At 42.7% G+C, this 23,381-nt stretch overlaps 1 protein-coding gene and 1 long non-coding RNA gene across 4 annotated transcripts in view; one reads left to right on the top strand and one right to left on the bottom strand.

Annotated features, from left to right (window-relative positions):
* Positions 1–315: 315 nt before the first annotated feature.
* LOC128344798 (uncharacterized) lies at positions 316–2,087 on the top strand. Its single transcript, XR_008316056.1, has 2 exons — positions 316–445; positions 1,941–2,087. It is a non-coding gene; the product is annotated as an uncharacterized LOC128344798 (long non-coding RNA).
* A 10,100-nt stretch (positions 2,088–12,187) lies between these two features.
* Positions 12,188–23,381, bottom strand: part of MOB2 (MOB kinase activator 2) — a 182,411-nt gene continuing 171,217 nt past the window's right edge. For all 3 annotated transcript variants that reach the window (XM_053284215.1, XM_053284214.1, XM_053284213.1), the window contains exons 4-5: positions 14,739–14,863; positions 12,188–13,542 (exon numbers count right to left, since the gene is read on the bottom strand). In XM_053284215.1, the coding sequence (XP_053140190.1) occupies positions 13,211–13,542; positions 14,739–14,863 (457 nt within the window). In that variant the 3' untranslated portion in view covers positions 12,188–13,210. The remainder of the gene's footprint in view (positions 13,543–14,738; positions 14,864–23,381) is intronic.

The raw sequence follows: 23,381 nt of genomic DNA, 5'->3' as shown, positions 1-23,381 counted from the left end.
GCAAAAACGTTCCAGCCACAGAAAAACCTGATGGAAGTGTGAAATGGCATGTGTTAGCCTTGAAATAACTTTTTAAAAAGAAATTAAAGAGGAAAGATGAATAGGAGCAATAGAGAACAAGCATTTAAAAGTGAGAAAATGCCATTACTCTTCCTGAGAGACACTTCACTACAGAAGAGTAGAGAGACATCTGGCAATAACGCACAGTGACATTGGCTGTCTGCACTGGCCCTTGGTGTGGGGAGAGAACAAAAATACCTCATAGCCTTTTTCCTTTTAGGAAACACAACAGTTTAACCTTTGGTTTTCTAACGTAGGGATTCCAGTGCGGACTTGTACTGACATGAAAGCAGAATGTAAAATTTGGCCTCAAGACATTATAAGGAATGTTCAGAAATCAGTTGAAGCCACCTTTTCCCATCTTCTGCCAGCCCCCTGACACATAGTGAGTGTCTGCCAGTGTTCCCTCTAAGGCATGTGCATGTGCATGTGCATGTGCATGTGCTCTCACAAGTTTTTTTAATGTCCGCTCAATTAATTTTAGATCCTGCTCAGGTTGAATCAGGAAGGCCCCACCCTGAATGGATGTGTGCACACTGCGTTGATACTGCTGCCCAGAACAAAATGCATCCCACACACAGATGAATAAAAAATAGAAGGAACACTGGTGTTTGTGTGTGTATGTAGTACAAGCATGCGCACACACAGGTTGCAAAGCACTTGGTTAGCTGCAGTGTCTCTTCTTCGCCTTGTGTTTACATGTAGATATGGGCATACATAAAAGCTGCATCTGCAGCAAGATATTCAGTCACTGAGACCTCAGTGAATATAAGCACATGTGCACACATACATGAGGAAGAAGGAACAGGATCCATGCAAAAGCTCTGTTTGGGAAGCCCTCTATTACACTTGCTTTATCACATGTCCAGTTTATGTCTTCTATCATGGAATTTTCAGCCATTGTAGCTGGGAATAATGGGAGTTGTAGTCCAATAACAGCTGGGTACCCAAGGTTGGGAAACCCTGATTTTTTAATGGAATGACCAAAACCTATGACTATTAAAAAGTTTCCTCCTCAAGTCTAGGTAGGATAACTGCAGCTCTGGGAGGAAGTTAAGGGCTCCGGGCATGGGCAGTGCTCCGTGTTTGTTACAATATCTGTGGGAAATTCTCTGTTTCAAAACTTATGCACATGCATGTAGTACCTCAGACCTCCTATATATTTGCTGCAGATAACACTTGAGTAAGAGCAAACATATAATGTATGGAAGTAATACACGTATGTGCACACCTCTTTTAGATGCCAGCATTTCCCTCAGACTGTGTACCATGTAATGCTGGCCTAAGTACAGTAGACGACAACATGCCTCATTCTATTCTCTTTCTATCAGATAGTGCAGTGGCTGAAGTAGAATCCATTTCCCTTGAAAGAAGTCTCAACAGCACAGCACAGCATAGCATGGTGGGAATGGTCAATTCCACATGGTGCCAGGGGGACTCTGCCAAACATTATCTTTAGCTGAAGCTTCCCATTGGCCTCATATGCAAAAATGGCTTGGCAGGGAGGGCGGATCTTACCCTGAAGAACACAGTTATAGCGATTTCCAGCATCTGGAATCCAGAATGATACGTCTCGTTACAGTGGTAGCTGCCCTTTTGCCAGTTAAGAGTGCATAGCTTGCAATAAATCTCTGTCCTTGTATAGTCATCTAAGCCATTCATGGTTGTGGACCATCCAGGGACTTGCGTTTTGGGTGGTGTACAAATGTGTTAAATAAAATAAATAAATGTTTAGAAGGCTATAGTGGCTGCCGTCACAGCATACTAGTGCATTGCTCCCACCATCGGCATCGGCATCTAGCCTAACACGTACAGTGCTCTTGTAATATGCAAGTCTAGGCTTGACATACTGAGAGCGGTGTTTTTTTATTTATTTGCAGGGAAATGGGTTTCTGTCCAAAGCAGAATATCAAAGTGGAAATGCTGAATTGTTTCTCTGCTTCTGCCCCTGCCTTTTCCTTTTCTTTAAAAGAAGGTACTAAGGCTGAGACCTTCTGCAAATAAAGCACAGCTTATTGTGAGTGTTATTTTTAGTGTCATAATCTCATTTGGCTTCCAGCAATGTGGACTGTTGCCAGGAAGGTTTGGAAGGATTCAAGAATGGGGGTTCCTATTCTGGCAGCTGAGAGCAATTTGGGTCATTCTAAGCTGCCATCATCAACGTGCTCACCTATCCAAGGGACAGAGAAAACATGCAACTTCCTTCCGCAGTAAGAAGAAAAATAAGCAGACGGTAGCAGCACTGAGTTTTCATGGAGGAAATGCAGAGCTCCAGTACTTGCGAGCCTCTGCCAGACATCTTTTTAATCTTTCCTAAATTTTACTGGTAGGTAGAACATCTATATAGTGTTACATTCTGTAACACTATATAGTGCAGCCTTAAAGAGGTCGATTAAAACTGTGAATAATGCTCAGGTGTAGGGCCATCTAGAAGAAGCTGGGGATTTCAAAGCTATTTATACATTTCAAGAGTGTCAAAATACATTTATTTATTTATTTATTTTATACTTGTAAAAAAAAGATTATAAGAATTCAAAGAATGAATGCTATAGACCTACACTATCTTTTCATTTCTGAGATCCCAGTCTTAACATGCATGTGGTTTTGCTTCTGAGCACTACCCATAGAAGCAGCCAGACAGTAGCATTCCTGCTAGTGCAGGCAAAAAGAGGGTGAAACATAGGACTCTGCTGCTTGCAGTTCAAAAACAGAGGGAGAACTGCTAACACAATGGACAGAGAAGCTCAAACCATGTTATGTTTCATTACCCAGCCCTAATGCAAACTGCCATGTCTTATTTTGTCCTGGCCTGCTAGGGCCAGGAGCATCAAATACATGGCCTTTTTGGAGGTCTTATAAAAGACCACTTAACATCTGTTTTCTTGGCCCTTGTCTAACATGTCTTATATTATCTGGCAGGGAGGCTGTTGTAGAAGGCCTAGTAGAGATTTTAAATGCTTCTCTGAAGGAGGGCAGGATGTCTCCAGGCAGTCATTAGACCTCTTCTGAAGAAGCCCAAATTTGATCCATAAGAACTGGATCAGGCCCATCATAAGAACTGCTGGATCAGGCCCAAGGCCCATCTAGTCCAGCATCCTGTTTCACACAGTGGCCCACCAGATGCTGCTGGAAGTGACAGGCAGGAGTGAGGGCATGCCCCCTCCTGTTACTCCCCTGCAACTGGTACTCAGATGCATCCTGCCTTTGAGGCTGGAGGTGGACGTTGATAGACTTCTCCTCCATGAAGTTATCCAAACTCCTCTTAAAACCATCCAGGTTGTTGGCTGTCACCACATCTTGTAGCAGATAATTCCACAAGTTGGTTATGCACTGTGTGAAAAATTACTTCTGTTTGTTGGTCCTAAATATTTTGGCAATCAATTTCATGGGATGACCCCTGGTTCTAGTGTTATGTGAGAGGAGGAGAAATTCCTCTCTATCCACTTTCTCCACACCATGCATGATTTTACAGACCTCTATCATATCTCCCAACAGTCATCTTTTTTCTAAATTAAAAAGCCCCAGGTGTTGTAGCCTTGCCTCATAAGGAAGGTGCTCTAGGCCCCTAATCATCTTGGTTGTGCTCTTCTACACCTTTTCCAGTTCTACGATGTCTTTCTTTAGATGTGGTGATCAGAATTGTACGCAGTACTCCAAGTGTGGCCACACCATAGTTTTGTATAAAGGCATTATAATATTAGCATTTTTTTCAGTCCCCTTCCTCATCTGGTATGGGCCTTCTCTGTTGCTGCCCTGAGATTCTGGAATGCACTCCCTATCAAGATGAGTGTCTCCTCATCGCTGACAACTTTTTAAAAGCCCTTAAGGACTTACCTTTTCACCCAAGCTTTTTAATTTAATTATGATTTTCAATTGTTTTAAGCTTTTTACTTTTGTGTTTTAACTTGTTTTATGTTGATGTAAGCTGACGAGAGACATAAGTTTGGGGGAGCATACGAATATGATAGATAGATCATGCTCTAACTGTGCAGTGTTGGGTGTCAAACGAGGACTGAGGAGAGAGGGGTTCAAATTTCCCCTAGGTGACCCACCCTACCTCACCTCACAGGATGGTTGTGAAGACAAAAGGGGATGTGGAGAAGGGCCATGCATATGCCACTCTGAATGCCTTGGTGGGGGGGAGAAGTGGGAATCTTACACATGTAATAAAAGGTAGCAACAGAAAAGACCAGTGGCCTGCTAGCAACTAAGCTAAGAGCAGCCTCCCCAAATCAAACTTTCTGAATATGACAGGAGGAGTTTAGGCAATGGCTTCCTGCATGTGAGAGCCAGCGTGGTGTAGTGGTTAGAGGGCTGGACTAGGACTGGGGAGACCCGAGTTCAAATCCCCATTCAGCCATGAGACTTGCTGGGTGACTCTGGGACAGTCACTTCTCTCTCAGCCTAGCCTACTTCACAGGGTTGTTGTGAAAGAGAAACTTAAGTATGTAGTACACCACTCTGGGCTCCTTGGAGGAAGAGCGGGATATAAATGTAATAAATAAAATAATAATAATAATAATAATGTAAAAATATTATGGGACTTCTGACTACAAACAGACAAACATCTGCCACACAATACACCAGATATAACTGTAGTCAAGAAGAAAGAAAAACAAGTCAAAATAATCGACATAGCAATACCAGGGGATAGCAGAATAGAAGAAAAAGAAATAGAAAAAAATCACCAAATACAAAGATCTACAAATTGAAATTGAAAGGCTGTGGCAGAAGACCAAAATCATCCCAGTGGTAATTGGCGCCCTGGGTCAAGTCCCAAAAGACCTTGAAGAGCACCTCAACACCATCGGGGCCACAGAAATCACCATCAGCCAATTACAAAAAGCAGCTTTACTGGGAACAGCCTATATTTTGCGATGATATCTATAATAACCAACAGTATTGATGATAAAATTCAGCCATCCCAGGTCCTTGGGAAGGACTCGATGTCTGGATAAAACAAACCAGTCAATAACACCTGTCTGACTGTGTAAACAAGAAATAATAATAATAATAATAATGTGCCAAGACAAGGTGACTGATCTATTACTCCACACCAGTTACTTCTGGTTTGTGTTTTGTATGGGAGGCCCAGCATTATTTTTTTTAACTTGGCTTTCCCATTGGCTTTGTCAAGTCACAGGGTTGTTGTGAGGAGAAACCTAATTATGTAGTACACCGCTCTGGGCTCCTTGGAGGAAGTGCGGGATATAAAATGCAAAATATAAATAAATAAATAAATAAATAAGAAGTTTCACATCTAACAGCTGGAAAACAGGAGGGAGTTTGCCAAATGCAGATTTTTATTTTTAATTTTGGCAATACAAGATTACACTGTTCAGATTTTGATTATATCTTTTAATGTGAAAGCTCTTCATTCTCCATTCTACATGCCTATATCAAAATAAGGCAGGGTAGTTTACTGTCCTGGTCCTGAAATGTCCTTGCATAGCACTTGTGAAGCACTCTCGGTCTGCACTGTAATGCCACAATCCAATGCAGAATTATGGAGGGACCATTGCAGAGCTGTAGAATGCATGCTTGGGATGCAGAAGGCCCCAGGCTGAGGCCCCACCTTCTCCACTTAAAAATGATTGAGCAGGAGGATTTGGCTGAGAAGCTAATCTGCATGAGACCCTGCAGAGCTGCTGCCAATCTGAGCAGACAATGCTGGGCTAGCTGGACCAGTGATCTGATTGCACAGAAGGCAGATTCTTAAGCCTGCTTAACCCCCTTTATTGTAATGGGCTTAAATCTCTACTATAGTCTGGCCTTTGTATCTCTTCCCTTATGTCTATACACTTCTTGTGTCTAATTTTGGATATTACCTGCAAGCTGTACCCATTTGGTTGTCAGTACTGTACTCCTGCCCAATATATGTGAACAGAAATTTCATATATTTGGAAACTGCTGGTATTTGAGGAATGGGCGACTGCATGGCACTCCCTCCCCACACACACAGCTTATTTCCTGGGGCTGGTCAGTAAATGTATATTTTAAAGCTACTGGGGGCATTGTGCGTCAGGGTACCTAATCAAATGGCTGCAAAAGATGCTGACTGGTTCAGTAGCACTGAGTGAATTCCTCATTAGCTGACTTTGTCATCTTGCTCTCCTGGAAAGGAGCTCAGAATTGCATTTTAGCCTCTCAACTCAGTGAAGTAGACCAGGCTGAGAAACAGTGAGCGGGACATTGGCTACCTATCAAGCAGTAATTTGATTTACCAGAGGCCAAGACTGTGCTGTCAAGTCAGTGTCAACTCCTGGCGACCACAGGGCCATGTGGTTTTCTTTTGTAGAACACAGGAGTGGTTTACCATTGCCTTCTTCCGCGGTGTGAGATGATGCCTTTCAGCGCCTTCCTATATTGCTGCTGCCTAAAATAGGAGTTTCCCATATTCTGGGAAACACACCAGCGGGGATTCAAACCAACAGCCTCCTGCTCTCTAGGCAGGTTGCTTCCCCACTGCGTCACTAGGTGGCCTCTACCCTATTCTGGCTTATAAAACTGTACTCATTCACTGTCAAATATTACACTGCCTGTGTTCTTAAAGGAGCATCTTGGGTTCATGCTTTAGTGTGATCTTCATAATAAAATTATCATCCAGGTTCAGAAATATCTCATGCTATTTAAAAGGTAGTAATGGAAACTTTGTGCTGATCTTTGATCGTAATAAACTGAATTGAATTGTAATGGAAAGTTCTCTCATAGCAAAGCAGCTTCCTTTTCCAGTTCATGCATATCTGCAATTGGGTGCTTTAGCCACAAGTTGGCAATAGAGTTCCACATGAGCACAGTATGAGCTCTGTTGCAGGAGGAGGCATGAATGGATGGCAGCCTGTCTTATGCCTTCTTTTTCAAATTGTACCAGCAGTTATTAGCTTCAGCTTGTCCCGTTTTAAGATTGCAGTTACAACAGCCAATCAATGGGTGCTGTATTGACACTCAAATATTGCATCCTTTAGATACTACTACTTATTTGGATGCCTTCCCTTCCTGCAGTTTGCTGACATTGGGTAACATGATGCACAGCATTATGGCTCTGGCCATCTTCATCAGGTCTTGGAGAACAACCACCTTGGTTAGCATTGTTAGTTTTAGTTGATGAGGCAATCTGCTCTGAGATTGCTTTCTTTTCGTTTAGGGTTAGTGATTTGTCTGTGCATGTATCTGGGGAGTTTTTGCTTGTCCTGGAGGTATTCTAATACTGGAATAAGAGGTCAACATGGAGTGTTATGAAGTGGAATAACCATTCCCCAATAATAATTACAGGGGCTGGACTTTTATTAGAAAGACCAGTGTTATACAAAGCTTCTTCCCGAGTGGCTTTGGGCTATTCTCTCTCTCTCTCTCTCTCTCTCTCTCTCTCTCTCTCTCTCTCTCTCACACACACACACACACACACACACACACACACACACACACACACACACACAAAACCTCACAGGCTGCTCCGAGCAACTAGTTATTCTGCTCTGGCTCCCTGAAGGGAGAGCAGAATGCAAACGTAACAAGTGCCTTGATCTAAGCTGAGGCCCAGGCCACACTCTGCAGTACCCAAAGATCACTATACTGATTAGCTTCTTAATTAGTTTTACAGGTTATTACTAAATACAGAGCAGAGAAACCATAACCACGAATTTCTGCTTACTATAATATATCCAACAGATTTTACAATGCTGGATGTTCAGAATTTTGCATGATACCTACAAAGACAGTTCAGATGGCTGTTTTCCATTCATTGCTTGCAGAAGGTAAAATGAAGGTTGTTAGGCTGCAATTGTAGCTTAAAAAACGGAAAGAAATACTATGTTGGTAATAGTGAAGGAAATACTACAGAAAATAATACAGATTTCTTTGTTGTTAACTTGAAAACTCACCCGGTTGAGTTTGTCTAGGAAAACTGCATACATGGATGTATGAAGTAAAAATCTTGTTGGGTGTGCAAATTGTCTCAGTTTAGCATCACTGGAACAGTGCAGTGTTTTTAGAAACTAGCCGGAGGAAAGAGTTAAATAGCCATCTACTGGAGGTCCATTTGGGGGCTAACAAATTGTCCTTCCTCTACCCCCAAACTTACTACTAGAACATTTTATAATGGGACTGTGTGCCTATGGGCGTGATTGCCAACACAAAGGCATAGTTTTCCTGTCCAGGGTGGGGATGGGGAAAGTGAAACTGACATGCTTCTTGTTGCGTCCTCTTCATCATATCCAAGGGGAAATCTGATTACCTTCTTTCCTAGGAGATGTGTAAGCAACTGAGTATTGGGGAGTTACATATCTCCCCACAGTGGGAGAAGCCAAAGATCCCCTCTGAACAGGATAGAGCAGCAGGGGCATAACTACTATTAGGCAAGGGGAGGTGGCTGCTTGGGGGCCCCCATGCCTTGAGGGGCCCCCCAGAGGCAAGTCACATGACTCTATATTGTGAAGTGTGTGTGTGTATCAGCGAGGGGCCCATTTAAAAATTTTGTCTCTGGGCCCACTCCAGCCTTGTTACGCCCCTGTAGAGCAGCATTAGTCACTTGTGCTTTCCATTTCCCCCTTTTATCATCCCGTCTAAATGCTCTAAGTCATATCTATATAGCAGGAATAGAACTACTCCTGCTATATAGATGAGGACTATTTCACAGGCAGCTGGGGTGAAGATAAAGATTGTGAAAATCCCCAGAGTGCCAGTATAGTTAAGGGGAGCTGTTGTTTCAGGGTTCTGTCATTATAAGCCTTAAACATTCTCTTGGTCATCAAGCAATGCCATCTCTCTAATACACCTGAACATTTGCAGACATCAGATTTTGATAAGTGACACCACCCCGCCAAATCTGGTGCAGATCTGATGTAAAATGGCTGAGATGCAGCAGTTTAAAAACTGATGGAAAACAATAGTTGGCTAGGTTTTTATGCCATCAGATCTCCTTTTAAAATAATGTCCATTTAAATGTTTTCAAAACTTCAGGTATAAGCACTGTCCTGTGTTTTGAAGAAAAGAAAAGAAAAAACCAGTCCAGTGTTTACTGAGTCCCCATTCTAACAGGTAAAACCAACTGTGCACAGATCCGTTATTCTGCCCACTGAGGGTTCTGAAGCCAGAGTTGGGAGGGGCAAGTCCTGGCAAGCTCTAGAGAGTAACTTTCTGATTCTGAACATGGCTACCCACTAAGGAGAGTCTATGAGCAGCCTGGCACGGGAATGGTTAAAGAACGATTCCCTCTCCCCTCCATTTCCTTCCATGAGCTCAAGGGCACCCTACAAGGGCCCCGGAGGTTGCAGTGAGGCACTTTATGAGGGAATGTGAGGAAGCAGCAAGGTGGCAAGGGGACTTGGAGGGCATGGGAGGCAGTGGTGGGGTGGCAAATGAACTTGTGAAGGTACATGAGGTGGCAGGGGGGCATTTGAAGGCACACAGAGTGGTGGCAAACTGCCTTCAAACAAGGAGGTTATACAGCTGAGGTATTCTGCCCTCTAGGAGGAGCCAGAACTCTACATTCAAATGTGAAGGTTCAGAGGTACACTGCCTCTGAATGTGGAAGCTCTACTTAGCCAGCATGGATAAGAGCCACTGTTACACTTCTCTATCCTGCTGCGCTTAATCAGATCTTCCTTTTTAAGAAGCTTGGAAATTCAGTAATTTAAAACCTTCTGTTGAAGATTAGAGTTAAGGTGTTCTAAATAGCATTGAAATTGCAAGTTAACAATTTCTGCACCATATAAGATGTAAATACTTTGCACAGTCCTGTGTATGATGCGGACTTTACAAATGAAGCTCCATGTACCCACTCTTTGCCTTAGTCCTTCAACTCAAGATTAGTCTGGGGAGGGGATGCATCCAGGCAGGAATTCAACAGGTGCAGCTTCTCCACTCATTAGATGCCTCTGATGAATTTCTACCTGATGCATCTCTATAAAGGTCAGTGCTTCCTGAAAATGCCACCTATTTCTAAACTCAACCTAATTTAAAATTGTAGAAAGTCTTTTCAGCTTATATAGTAAGGAAATTAAGATGGACACTTTAACTTTCAATTTCCATGCTTTTTAGAGCATGAGCAAAAATTTGAAGCAACTCTTCTTAAACCAAAGACTAATGATTAAATTATTATATGATGGATTAACTAGTTACTGTCAAAACATTATCTGTAATAGATTCTATCCACGTAGTATATGGAGCACAATTTTTATTCAGTGCGTTCCATATGCTGTGTGGATAGAATTCTGTTTGACAGTAACTAGGTAATGCAGTATAAAAATTCAGGGAGATGGGTTAATATTAGAAATCTGTGCTGCCATTTTTTCACTAGACAATTCCTTTTCCCAGAGACTGTAGTTTTCCTTCCTGTGTTTCCCCAGCAACCCTTAGCTTCCTTGCTCTTACCTCCCATCTTCCCCTTTCTCCTTCTAATTTCATCTCTCTGTCCACTCCGCTGTTCTCAACGGCTTCCCTCAGAAGTTTCATTTTAAGCAGCAAGGTGAAGAATTAGAGGGAATGTGCAAGTGAGAGCGTGTAGTCCCTCAAACCTGATCTTAAATATTGTGCCTTTACTGAACTGTTATCAGGCCATTTTCTACCTCATGAATTCAAGAAATCCATATGCTGCATATATTTACATCTTATGAAATAGGGCAGGAAAGTCATGCTGAAGGAAATAAAGCAGGTTTGCCTACAAGGGGATTTTGATTTTGCCAGGTCAATAATCCTTGTCACAGGTTATCTTAACCAAAAAAAAAAGTGCAAATGGCCATCAGTTCTGCTTTCTAACTAAAAAAACCTCAGACCTGTTCTTCTCTAAAGACTGCATACAAAGAGAGATGGAAATTGAAATGGATTCCAGAAAAAACTGTGCCCCCCTCCTCAATAGACATTTATATAGCTATATCGCTCTAAGATTACCTCATGAATTCTACCTCATGAGTGACATGAAATGTGGCATATTGTGAAGATGTTACCAACAGTGAAGGAACACTTTTTTGTAGAAGTAAATCAACAAAACTGCACTTTCTTGGGCTGATCCTGGCGGGAAGCATTTTTGCACAAATACATAGTAAAGTTTGAGGACTGGCTCATCAGCACAGGGTACTATTATTTCTTGAGCTGCTTCTGAATCTGAGCTTACCAAACAGCATGTCAAAGCAAACCCCAAGTCTGTTACATAGACCAACCTGCAAGAGAACCACTTAGTCAAGATAGTCCACACTGGTTTTTCTGAACAGTGCTGTTCTAAGAGAGTTTGATTTAAAGATAAAACTACAGTAGATTTCATTTAGTGAACAACATATATGTAAAATGTTAAAATACTTTGAACTATGAAAGCAAGTTTAAACATTGTGAATTAGTTTGGACCATATTCCATTACGTTTAACTAGGCAGATCTGAAATAGATAAACATTTGCTATGAAATACAGCCACGTATCTGCTCCACAAGACAGGAAGTCATATTCTGTATTTGTTTCCTACCAATTCACATTTAAGGTGAGAATTCTTGTTCAGGCTTCAAGTTCCTTTCATGGAGAAAGCAGAGATAGGCAAAGTGTTTTTCAAAAGGGCAAATGCCTTAAACAAATTAAAATGTATTTTAAGTGCCTTCTTATTACGATATATAAGCCTCTTGTCATTTTACCAATGCTGCTGCTCTGAGTTTTTAAAAAATCAATTTTGTCTATACCCAAAATAATATTTGTTAGTTTTAAAAAATAAACAATAAGGAAAGAGTAGACAATAAGGTCTTGGACCAACCATCTCTTTCTCCCCCTTGATTGCAACTCAATGAGTTCCAAATGTAAACACAGGTTCTCATAGCAACTGGGCAAAGTAAGTGGGGCATGCCATTCCTGAAATTTGCAGCTGACAAGATTATTCGATATGATTTGATTGGCAAAGCTCAAGTTTGTGCTTCTTTAAAATAAACTCACAAAAATAGATGCCAAATACCCAGATAAGTGGTTGTAGCTTAACTGGAAAATATCAAGCATTCCAGAGCCTTGTCTTAAAAGTTGGCTAACAACATTTATAAAGAAACTTGGCTGCATACAGAATAACTATTTCCCATATTGTAATCTGATAAATATTTCACTCTTGACACTCGCAGTTAGCAGGAAAATAAAGATTATTAACACAGCAAACAGAACAAGGCTTATGCCTGATAGAATTTTTTATTATTATTATCGGACAGATGAACTAAAATAAGCCAACAATATAATTATATGCCAACAGCCATCTCTCTAGCACAGGTGGTGATGGACTGTGTGCTCATTTCCATCCTGCCTCAGGCTTCCAATTCAACACAAAATAAATGGTTGAGGCTTTTACCAGTGATTTTGGTCTCCAATCCTTTCCCTATTTTTGTTCTTGGATTTATGTCTGGCAAAGGAGGAGCCAAAGAGCTGGGCAGAGAACCTAGAAGCAATAAGCAACTGATGTTTGTAGATGTTCTTTCAAGGTTCACATGTTGAGACCAGGTAGATTGAAGAACCACATCCCTTAAGTGCGCTGGAAGCTTTATTGCTACTCTAGTTGAGCCAAAACACTTTTCTTCCTATTACAAGCCAGCAAAGGGCTAGATGCAAAAGGTCCGAGGGGAGGGAAAAGAAATAGGATCAGTTTAAGTAAAAACGAAAAGACAAATCCCAACCCTCCCCCCGAAACCAACAAAATACCTGCATCTTAAGCCACTTCACAAGTAAAAGTCACTTCTTATAACATTTTTAAAATGGCAGTACCACCATCCTAGAGAGAGAGAAAGACAGACATACAGAAAGGGACTTGCACTCAAAGACCCCCACCCCTCAAAGTGGAGGGGAAGTGGGCAGAACGAAAAAAAAACCCAAGGCAGTGGCCCAACTAAGAAAAAATGTGGTTCTTCTCTAAAACAGCACTCATCATCCCTCTGATAAGGGAGGGGGGAAAGGAAGCGGGGAGCAGGAAACAATAAAATAGAACTGGTGCAACTTTTCGCCAAGGATGATGCATTTAACAAAAGCTCCATACAGTCTCATATGTCTACATGTCCTGTGGTGGCAGCATAATTGCTTAAACTGTCATGGCTGTGTATGTCTGTATATATATATACACATATGCACATATACATACACATACACACATATAAGAGTATTTTTTTAAAAAAAGTTAGCATTAGTTTTGCTCCTGTTGGGAAGACTCATCTCTCCTTCACGTGGTTCTGTGCTCCTGTGCTGCTGCCACTGCTGCTGCTGCCACCACTACCATTGCCGCTCCCATTACTGCTGCTGCTCCCACTGCTGCTACAGAGGACCTCCGTGAGGTCATCCATGATGGTGGTTTCTTTAGGGTCTACCAGGTTGAACTCCCTGATGAATAAGATGAAGTGAATGTAGAGTGTGTTCAGATGTCCATGCAGCTCCAGTGCCAGCGTTTCCTTAAAGTGTGAGGAATAGATGTGGGCCAGCACATGGAACAGGTACTTGCAGATCTTCTTCACTAAGGATTCAAAGGAGTTGGGGAATTCCTTGCCTGCCGTAAGGGGGGGGGGAGGTGGAGGAGGAAAGGGAAGAAGAGAAAAGAGACACCATCATGTTCTATATAATTTCTGCAACACTTTAGGCACAAAGAATGTCTGTTTATTCTAGACAAATTAACTGCTTTGACTTATTCCTCCTCTTGCTACTCTGGCTAGTGCATGGTCGACAGCCTTACAGAGGTCTTTGTTATGCTTAAATTATGCCTGACTGGAAGGATACTTTCAGCCCCAGTCCATATACAGGGTTGTTGTGAGGAGAAACTCAAGTATGTAGTACACCACTCTGGGCTCCTTGGAGGAAGAGCGGGATATAAATGTAAAAATAAATAAATAAATAAATATTTGCATTTGAGCAACTCAAAAAACCTTTACATGCAGAATATCAGAAAAAGCAATTGGACACCGATGGTTTCTGAAATTTAATTTTGGTCTGTATAAATATCCCAGAACAAGCATTATTTAATATGTATTTGCATATCACTTTTTAAACTAGTTTTTGTACATATACACATGTAGAATGTATCTGTGTCAAAGCCATTCAATTCTTTGGTTGAGGTAAATATTTCCTGTGGAGCACTGTCCCAGTTCAGGAGTAATCTTAAATCCAGCCTTGCTCCTGAAGGATCAGGTAGCCACTGTGACCAGGAGGAGTGTGTTCAAAGCACTTACGCTTGTGCACCAACTGTGCCTCTTCCTGGAGGACATGGCCAGGACCACATATGCCTTTGTTACATCAAACATGGATTATTATAATGTGCTTTATATGTGGGGCTGCCTTTGAAGAGTGGTTGGAAACGTCAGCTAGTACAAAATAGTGCAGCTAAAGCTTTGCACAAGGCCAGATTTTTGAAGCATTTAACTCGTCTCCATTGTTAAATCACCTCTACTGGCTTCCAGTCTGGAAAACCCCAAACAGTTCAGGACGAGTATAATTTGAAGAACCATCTTCTCCTGCCTGCATGTGTTACTCTGCCTGCCTAGGTAATCCGGAGAGGCTCTGCTTTGTGCACCACCATTTGTCAGAAGTTCTGTTGGTGGGTACCATGAGAGGGGGCCTTCTCCACAGTGGCACCCAGATGCTGGAATGACGTGCCTCTTTTGCCCCCCTCCGTGATGGTATTTGGATGCCATTTTATTCCAGTGAGCTTGTGCAACGGAGATGCAGCTTATAAATAGTTTAAATACATACCATATTTTGTAGGAAAGACATCCTCATCAGTCACTAGCTTCTGCACAGAACTCATGACGAAGTCAACATACTGAGGAGCAGTACACTTGATCTTCTTTCCCCTCTCATCATACCAGTAGTATTGTCTGTGGAGAGGATTGTGAACAGTGTGATCTCTGTCCTGGATCTTGGTAGCCCAAGTCTTTTTCAAGTAACTACAAGTGTGTACTGACCTAGCAGAGCAGCTGAAAGTACCAATTAAAAGCCTGTTCCTACTGCAGTGGTCCCACAGAGGCTAAGATCTGATGCCTATGTCATACCACCGTTGATGAAGTGGCACCATGAACTGACTGGAGACCCAGTATTGAGGCAGTAGCTTCTGACAGGGTTGAAGTGGCAGCAGTTGCCTGCCATTTCTAAGGCAAGATCACTTGTGCAAGTCTGAGGCAAGGTTGCTAAGTGCCTCTAGGCAGCAGCTATTCGAATGGCAATCAGGACAACCCTCCGTCCAAACCCATGCCCCATGCTTTCCCCTCCTCTTGTGGTACTTCATGCACAGAGGGTAGCCCAATTTCTTGCTTTAGTTGCAGAGTCATGAATTACTCTTTGCATCACAACTGAAGCTTCCAGTGATCAATGGTAATGAAATATTGCATTACAGCAGCTACCACTGTGGAAGGTTAACTGTGAGACATAACAGGTACATCCTCTAAGGCTACTTCAAATTTTTACGGGGACCACTATCTGACTGGAACACAACCAAGCTTCTCTTACAAATGCAACAATATTGTTCTCTCCAACATTAGCAGATGGGGATATTAAGAGCCTTTTCTTCCAGGTGCCATTTTATTTCAACATTCATATGCAGACAAATCTATTAACTGTATTCTTCCCAACTCATCTGCACAAGATGTGAACATTTTTTCTCCAGTTGAACCAATGAAGCTGCTTTATACTGAGTCAGACCAGAGAACCATCTAGTTCCATGTTGCTATTTTGAATGGCAACAGTCCTCCAGGGTCTTCATTTTATTAATATCAGAAATGTGTGCCCTGCCTATTAAGCAACCGTTCTTGAGACAGTTTATAATATATAAATAACACATTTAACACAACACATTTAATAATGTAATATAGATTAAGGTTAGAGTTAAACATCATTAATAACTACTATGCATCTTATTTTGATGGCAGCTCAATGCAGCTTTTGGCATCTGTATCTGATCTTTGATCAAAATAAACACTGACTGATTGATTAGCTTTGGGCATTGCTAATCACTTGTCTCTCTTAGCCATACAGTGGGGGAGAGCACTCTTATTTACATACAAATTACAGTGCTTAATTATCTCTATGCAAGCACAAAAGTGTTGATAAAAGCACGACTATACAATCTAATATAGAAGTTTAAGCCCAAATTTGTAACAAAATGTTAATGTGTGTTGGTAAAATATATGCCAAATACAAAGTTAATTGTAACAGCAGCAACTGCCAGGAGATGGCACCATAGTACCAGGCTATTCAGAATCTCCCTCAAAAACCTGCAAAAACTCATCATTGTGCATTAGGTGGGGCTTTTTAAAAATTTTAACCTGCTCTTATCTAGATGTATTTATACAATCAAGTTCCTTAACTTTTAAGTAAGCTAAGAATTCTAACTATTAACATCTGTGGGTATAGTATTCTAACTCTGGTAGAAGAATATACTCATATTTCCAGTGCTACAAAATGGTCCCCGCAATGTCCTTTGAGTTTAAAGAGAAGGTGTACAAGCTGTAAACCATTATTTCCAACAACAAAAATTGATAAACATTACAAGTAATAAAAGCCACCTCTGGGTTAAAATTGTTCTAGCCTTTAATAATCATCTAAGCAATATTGAGATTTAGAGTGCTTTTAGTTATCACTAAGGTAAATATTCCATCTGACAATAGGAAATAATTTTAAATGCTTTTACACCAAAGATGCATTCTCTACAAGTCTTCATTATCACTAACAAACAAATCCTATAAGAGAGCTCTCCACGTGAGCTCCTGTACATACAGTAAGTGCCCTTCCTCCAAAGCACTATTGTCAAAACAAAAAAATAGCAAGTACCATTTCCCCTGTTCTATGAACAACAAACAAACAAATAGAGTATGCAGTCAAGCCATATAAAACAAGAGTGGAAAAGTAAAAAATACAGCCCTTGTCAGGAAACACACAAACACACACCCACCAAACCAAAGCGGATGGTAATTGAAAGCCTACAAATTCAGATTGCTGAGAGGGCAAGAGCTCTGGCACTGATGCATAATAAAACAAGGCTGGACAGGACTTTCCAAAGGGGCAAGCTGTCCTGCCTAACCTCAACACTATGTTTCTCTTGCATAACTGTTTGGAGTTCAGCAGGTAGACAGATGAATTCTTGCTCAGGGGTTTATTATCTAACATTCATCAGACAAGTAACATTTTGAAGAGAATTAAGACAGAGAAGATGATTCCAACAGATACACTCTATGTATATCTTCATGGCAAAGCATAAACACAAAATGAGCATAATGGTCATCTTGACCTCATCCTAGCCATCTTCTTTTGGGTCAGGAGTTACTATAACCTAACTCCACCATCAGAAGTAGAGATACCAAAATAAGGAAGAAGATGGTCACGCACTGTCCTGTTTTCATCAACATCAAAACAGAAGCATCCTAAAGTAGCTACAAAATACAAAAATTAAGGAGCAATAGCAAAGTGTTTTGAAAATCATTTGCATTGGTCACGTATGTTAACAAAACAGATCAGGGGTGTAACTATAATAGGGCAAGAGGAGACAGTTGTCTGGGGGCCCACTGCCCTGGGGGGCCCCCAGAGGCAAGTCACATGACTGACTCCCCCAGACGCACACTCTCCCAGGCTTCCTTCAGTTGCATTCATCCTCCAAAATTGATGTGAGTGTTAAGAACCCGGAGCTACCAGAATAGCACGTCTTTCTCTAGTACCATTAAATGACTTGCATCGTCCACAATGATCTTCTATTGTGGCATGTAGGTGTGTGTGTACACACACACACACACACACACACACACACACACACACACCCTTTGTGCTACAATATATTGTGGCACATTTATATATTTATATAAATATATGGGGGGGGTCATTATAAAATCTTGTTTCTGGGCCCACTCCAACTTATGCTCCTGAAACAGATACCACTACTTCATAAGAGCAGCTCTGTTGCATCATGTTGCTAAGGCCTATCTAGTCCAGCATCCTTTTTCCCACAATGGCTCACCAGATGCCTACAGGCAAGAGGTGAGAGCAGACCCTTTTTGTCCCACTGCTCCCTTTTAACTAATAGTATTGAGGCATACTGCCTCCAAACCTGGAGGTAGCATATCTGCTGGTGATTACCTATAAAACCCCAATGGCTTAGGTCTGGGATTCGCAAGATAATTCCTTCTACATCATCCCCACTGCTTATTTAGATCGGAGGTCTACTTGCAGTTGCCGCCAGCTTGTGTGGCAGCAACTCAGGGTCAGACCTTCTCTGTAGCTGCCACTGAGCTTTGGAATGCACTCCTTATAGTCTTCAAGATGCTTAACATCTCTGGTGGCTGTTAAGGTGGACTTTCAAAGCACACTTTTTAACGTGGCTTTTGGAGGTTATTTTTAACTGTCTGTGTATATATTCCTCTAAGGCGTATCCATTGCTAATCCCATGCGTGGCAGAGTTTGAGTGAGTGAGCTGTCGGTAGGGGGAGAGGAAAGTAGCGGTGGCGGCGGACAGGCTTGCGGGTGTGGGGGGGAAGAAAACGGTGGCAGCGGGTGGGGAAAGAAAATGACGGCAGCGGACAGATGGGCGGGAAATGAAAATGGCAGTGGCAGCAGGAGCTGAGAACAGAGTGAAAACCAAGAAGGAGGGGGCAGAACTAGAGGTGCAGATGCTCTGTGTCTGGCCCAGCGAGAGAGAGAGAGAGAGAGAGAGAGAGAGAGAGAGAGAGAGAGAGAAAGAGAGAGAGTGTACACACACACACACACACACACACAGGTCCTATGTGGCAAGCCCCGCCCACACAGTGCTTTACCAGTCAGAGGTAACAGAACAGAAGCACTGTGGTGATTGGGCAGTGGGGATTCCATATGCAGATAGAGGTGAGCAGCATGGAGGGAGCGAGCGAGCAGTTGACACTGAGCAATAAAGCAGGGGAACAAGGAGAGCAACTAAGTCCTAGTGCACAGATGCTCTGTGCAGGTTCATCTAGTTTTAATTATATTTTGTTTGGCTGTATATCACCATGAGATGTTATAATTTGATGGTATAGAAATGTAATAAAATAAAAAATAGCGTTCAAGACAAGCAACCATTGATGGATTGTATGAATATATATAAAGTCGCCTTCAAAGTTATCTAAGCTAATAGCCATCATCACATCTGGTGGCAAATTCCATAGATTAATTATGCACTGTGTAAAGGAATATTTCATTTTGCCCATTCTAAATCTCCTACCAATCTGTGAGAAGGTTCTAGTGTTGTGAAGAAGAGAAAAACCTCAATATTCACCATGTATACTTTTATAAGTCTCAATCATGATATCCCTTCGTTGTCTTTTTAAAAATCTAAAATGCCCCAAATGCTGTAGCCTTTCCTAGTATGGATGGTGCTCTAGCCCCCTCATCTGCACCTTTCCTAGCTCTACAGTAATCTTTTTGAGCTGTGGCTGTCAGAACTGTGCATGTGACTGCACCATAGATTTGTATAAGGGCATCATATCAGCAGTTTCATTTTTGATCCCTTTGCCTAGTTTTATAGCACAACAGATATATCATCTAGAGATTAATCATCTCTCCTTCTGCTCTAAAAGATTCCAGCTGTCAAGTCCTGGTGGGCTAGAACAAACTGGACTGAAAGGACTGGTCATCTGCTTTCAAGAAAACCTGGGCTAGTACTAACCATGCCTTGGTCTGAAAAAAGGTTCTGCCTAAAAGGAAGCCAAGCTGAAGGCTCTGCCAGCCAAATGTTTCTCTCGCTGTATAAACAGGGTTATGAACGCAGTGCTATTCAGAAACAGGGACAGGATTTGAGAGGTGGTATACAGACTGCACAGTACTCATTTGTTCAGCAAAGTGTAATCAGTGGCCAAGCTTTAAGCTGTTTGTGTTTTTACGCAGCACTTTGCAATGGCCCGACAGAGAAGGGGCTGAATTTCAGGAGAAAAAATTCTAAGCATTCAAGAGAGCAACGAGAGCCACGGCTGCCTTCTGGCCCAGGCAGGTTTACAGGAAGTCTTGCTTTGGACAAATTGCAGATTGCCCATCTCAGCAATGAAGAGCTTCAAAACCAATTCAAATCTGATTGTTCATGTGCCTAATGACCAAAGCTCTCTCTCTCCCCCAAAACACTGGATTGGCAACTCGACAGGCTCAACAGGAATTCTTGGTTGAAGTCTAGACATATTTGCAGAGATAAGACTGAAAGAGGGCCACAAAGGCAACTGGATCCTATGAAGCCACTCTGTAGTAGACATTCTACAGCAACAGTATCAGACATTCCCCGTGCAAAAGCGAAATGGATGGCAAGAACCAAGTGACCTCATTAGGCAGTATCTATGATCAGGAACATTGCCACTCATTGCTGAAGCTTGAAAAAGTGATAAATGCAGGCAATGGAGAGAAACCAGTGGAGAGGATAGTAGCTGTTACTGCAAACTGTGAGTTACTAACTGTGGAGGAAGCATGGAAGACAAATGTGGAAAGACTGTCCAAACTGAGCACAAGAGCTGCTGAGGCAGACAACTGTGAACATGCCCTCCAGTTCCTATACATTTTACTCATGCTTGCACAGAGGCAGTTAGCTGGCTGGAAAGCATCCTTCCCTTATTTGGAAGATACAAAGGAGGGATTATGTGAGAGAAAAGATCAAGCAGTAATATCAAAACAAAACTGCAGTTTGCAAACATGATTGTTCATTTGCTCCAGGACACAGGAAAAACAGCTACTCTGTTTAGTTTGATCATAACAACTGAACAGCACTGCACCCAGATGCCATTTATTTCCCCGAACAGCTGCAGCTTCACTTTCCGGGAAAACTGAAAGAATGACACGAAAACATTCAGCCCTGCTGATGTATCTGTCCTTAATTAGCAATTGAATGTGTGGTATAAAAATTGCCCTAGTGCTTTCCTTTCCAGAAAGACCTTTCCATCTACATAGCCTGTTACTGAATAGTTTCCTGGCTACTGAGAATAGTAATCTGAGAACTCAGTTCTCATAATCTAAGAACTCAGAAGCATGAAAAGGAACGACAGGTTGCTTATCTGTAACTTTGGTTCCTCTAGTGGCCATCTGTGCTTTTACACGATTGGGCTTTGAGCCTGCACAGAGACCTCAGAGTTTCTCCGAGCTGAAAATTTTCTCTCTGAAATGGGTGGTAGCCCCGCCCCCTCCGGTGTAGTTTGCATGCGTCCTGGCAGTCCTCCTCAGTCAATGAGTCCAGCAACCTAAAAGACTAAGAGGGGAGGATGGGTGGGTATGTAAGAGCAAAGATGACCACTAGAAGAACCAAAGTTACAGGTAAGCAACCTGTTGTTCTTTGATGTGGTCTCTGTGCTCAACACGACTGGGCGCATAGCAAGCTTACCCTGTGCAAATCTTACCTGGAGGTGGGATGTCATGCGTAGAGTAACTGTAAAATAGCAGTGCCAAAGGCGGAATCTCGACAAGAATGGATGTCTACAGTGTAATCCTGCAGAAAGGATTACACTGAAGTGATGCCCATGTAGCAGCTTGGCAGATGGCCTTGTCAAAGGGATGGCCTTGTCAAACGCGGCAGAGGCCGCCATGGCTGTGGTGGAGTGAGCATTCCAAGATGAAGGTAGTTGTTTCTTAGCGAGCTGATATTGAAAGAGTTCAGGTGACCCAACGAGAGATAGTTTGTGCAAAGGTTTGACAGCCACAGTTGGGACCAGTGTGGGAAAGAAATAACGCTGGAGAGGAACGCCAGCCAGCTGCCTTAGCTACATAGAACGCCAGAACCCTTTGGATGTCAAGCATATGTAGGTGGCATTGAGCATTGTCAAAAGGATTCAGGAAGGTAACAGGTAGAGTGAGAGGTTGTCAACGATGAAAAGAGGAGACAACCTTGGTAGAAAGGAGATGTCCGTACAAAGGACCACTTTGTCTTTGTGGAAAATCAGGTAAGGTGAATCTACACGGAGGACTCGGAGTTCGCTGACTCTGCGTGCAGAAGTAATGGCCACCAAAAAGGCCACCTTACAGGAGAGGAGATCACTGGATGAGGAAGCCATGTGTTTGAATAGGGGGCCCATCAGGCAGGTACAGTAAATACGAGGGAGAGATCCCATGAGGAGGTACAACTGGGGCATCCGGGTAGAGGTGGGAGAGGTCTTTCAAGAAGCACTTAATGGTAGGGTCTCAAAACCAAGGTGGAGAAGTGAGAGAGTGGGCAACGATGGCAGCTAGATGGACCCTCAAGAAAGACATCTTTAAGGGAGAGGAGGTAGGCACCGACATGTTGAGCAGAGTAAGTATCTGGAGATGACCCCTTAGCGGCTAGGAATCATAGAAAATGTGTCCATTTATGCTGATAGGATTTTATCATTGCAGGTTTGCGTGAAGCTGCTAGTAGGAGATCCTGTGGAAAGGTGATTTGATCCACCACGCTGTGAGACATAGGACATCTGGATGTAGCAGTTGACTGGACTGCTGCAAAAGGAGGTGAGGGAGCAGGGGAAGGTGGTAGTATCTGTGGGAGGAGATTTTAAAAGACGAGGGAACCACGGCCTTCTGGGCCACCACGGGGTGATGAGGATGTCCTGTAGGATCTTCAGTAGGATCCTGGGTATCAAAGGAAAAAAGAGAACAAGTATGCTGAGAGGCCTGTCCATGAGATAGCAAAGGTGTCCCCTGGGGACTGATGGCCTCGGCCTGCTCTGGAGCAGTAAAGGTGGCACTGGGCGTTCAGTGGAGAAGTGAAGAGGTCTATGTTTGGGCGGAACCAGCGGTGAAAAAGAGTCTCAAGAGTTTGGCAGTGTAGTTGCTACTGAGGGAGGTGACTCCTGGTCTGTTGAGGATGTCTGCTTGAGTTGGTGTATTAATATTAATCGCCTTAGGTGTGATTGAGTGGTGAATGCAACAATGCCAGAAATCCTTGGTTAGGTAAAGAAGGGAAGTCGAGGTTGTACCCCATTGTCCTTTGAGGTATGACTTGGCAGCAGTATTGTCTGTTTGAATGGTGATGGTAGAATGAGCGAGAAGCGGAAGGAAACCATGGAGGGCCTTGAAAATTGCTATAAGTTCCAGTTAATTGATGTGATGGCGACCTCTGACACAGTCCAGAGGTCTTGCAAGCGGAGGCCTTCCATATGTGCTCCCCATCCGGTCTCTGATGCATCTGTAGTCAGAACGAAGCATGGAGATGGAGTGTGAAACGGGGTCCCAAAGCATAGGTGATGAGGGTCCAGCCACCAGTGGAGAGACAAACAGGCGTGGACAGGTACGCATAGTCAGCAGCTCTGAGGGTCGCATTGAGGGTGAAAGTTGTGTAGGAACCAATGTTGCAGCAGTCTGGATCGAAGGTGAACCTGAGGGAGTACTAAGTGGTAGAGGCCATATAGCTTAGGAGTTGTTGGATGACTTGAGCTCTGTGACAGTGTTGGGCAACGACTC

The sequence above is a fragment of the Hemicordylus capensis genome, chromosome 1 (assembly GCF_027244095.1).
Source record: "Hemicordylus capensis ecotype Gifberg chromosome 1, rHemCap1.1.pri, whole genome shotgun sequence".
NCBI classification, from domain to species: Eukaryota; Metazoa; Chordata; class Lepidosauria; order Squamata; family Cordylidae; genus Hemicordylus; species Hemicordylus capensis.
The sequence above is the reverse complement of the archived record's forward strand: the minus strand, read 5'-3'. Positions and strand labels throughout refer to the sequence as shown.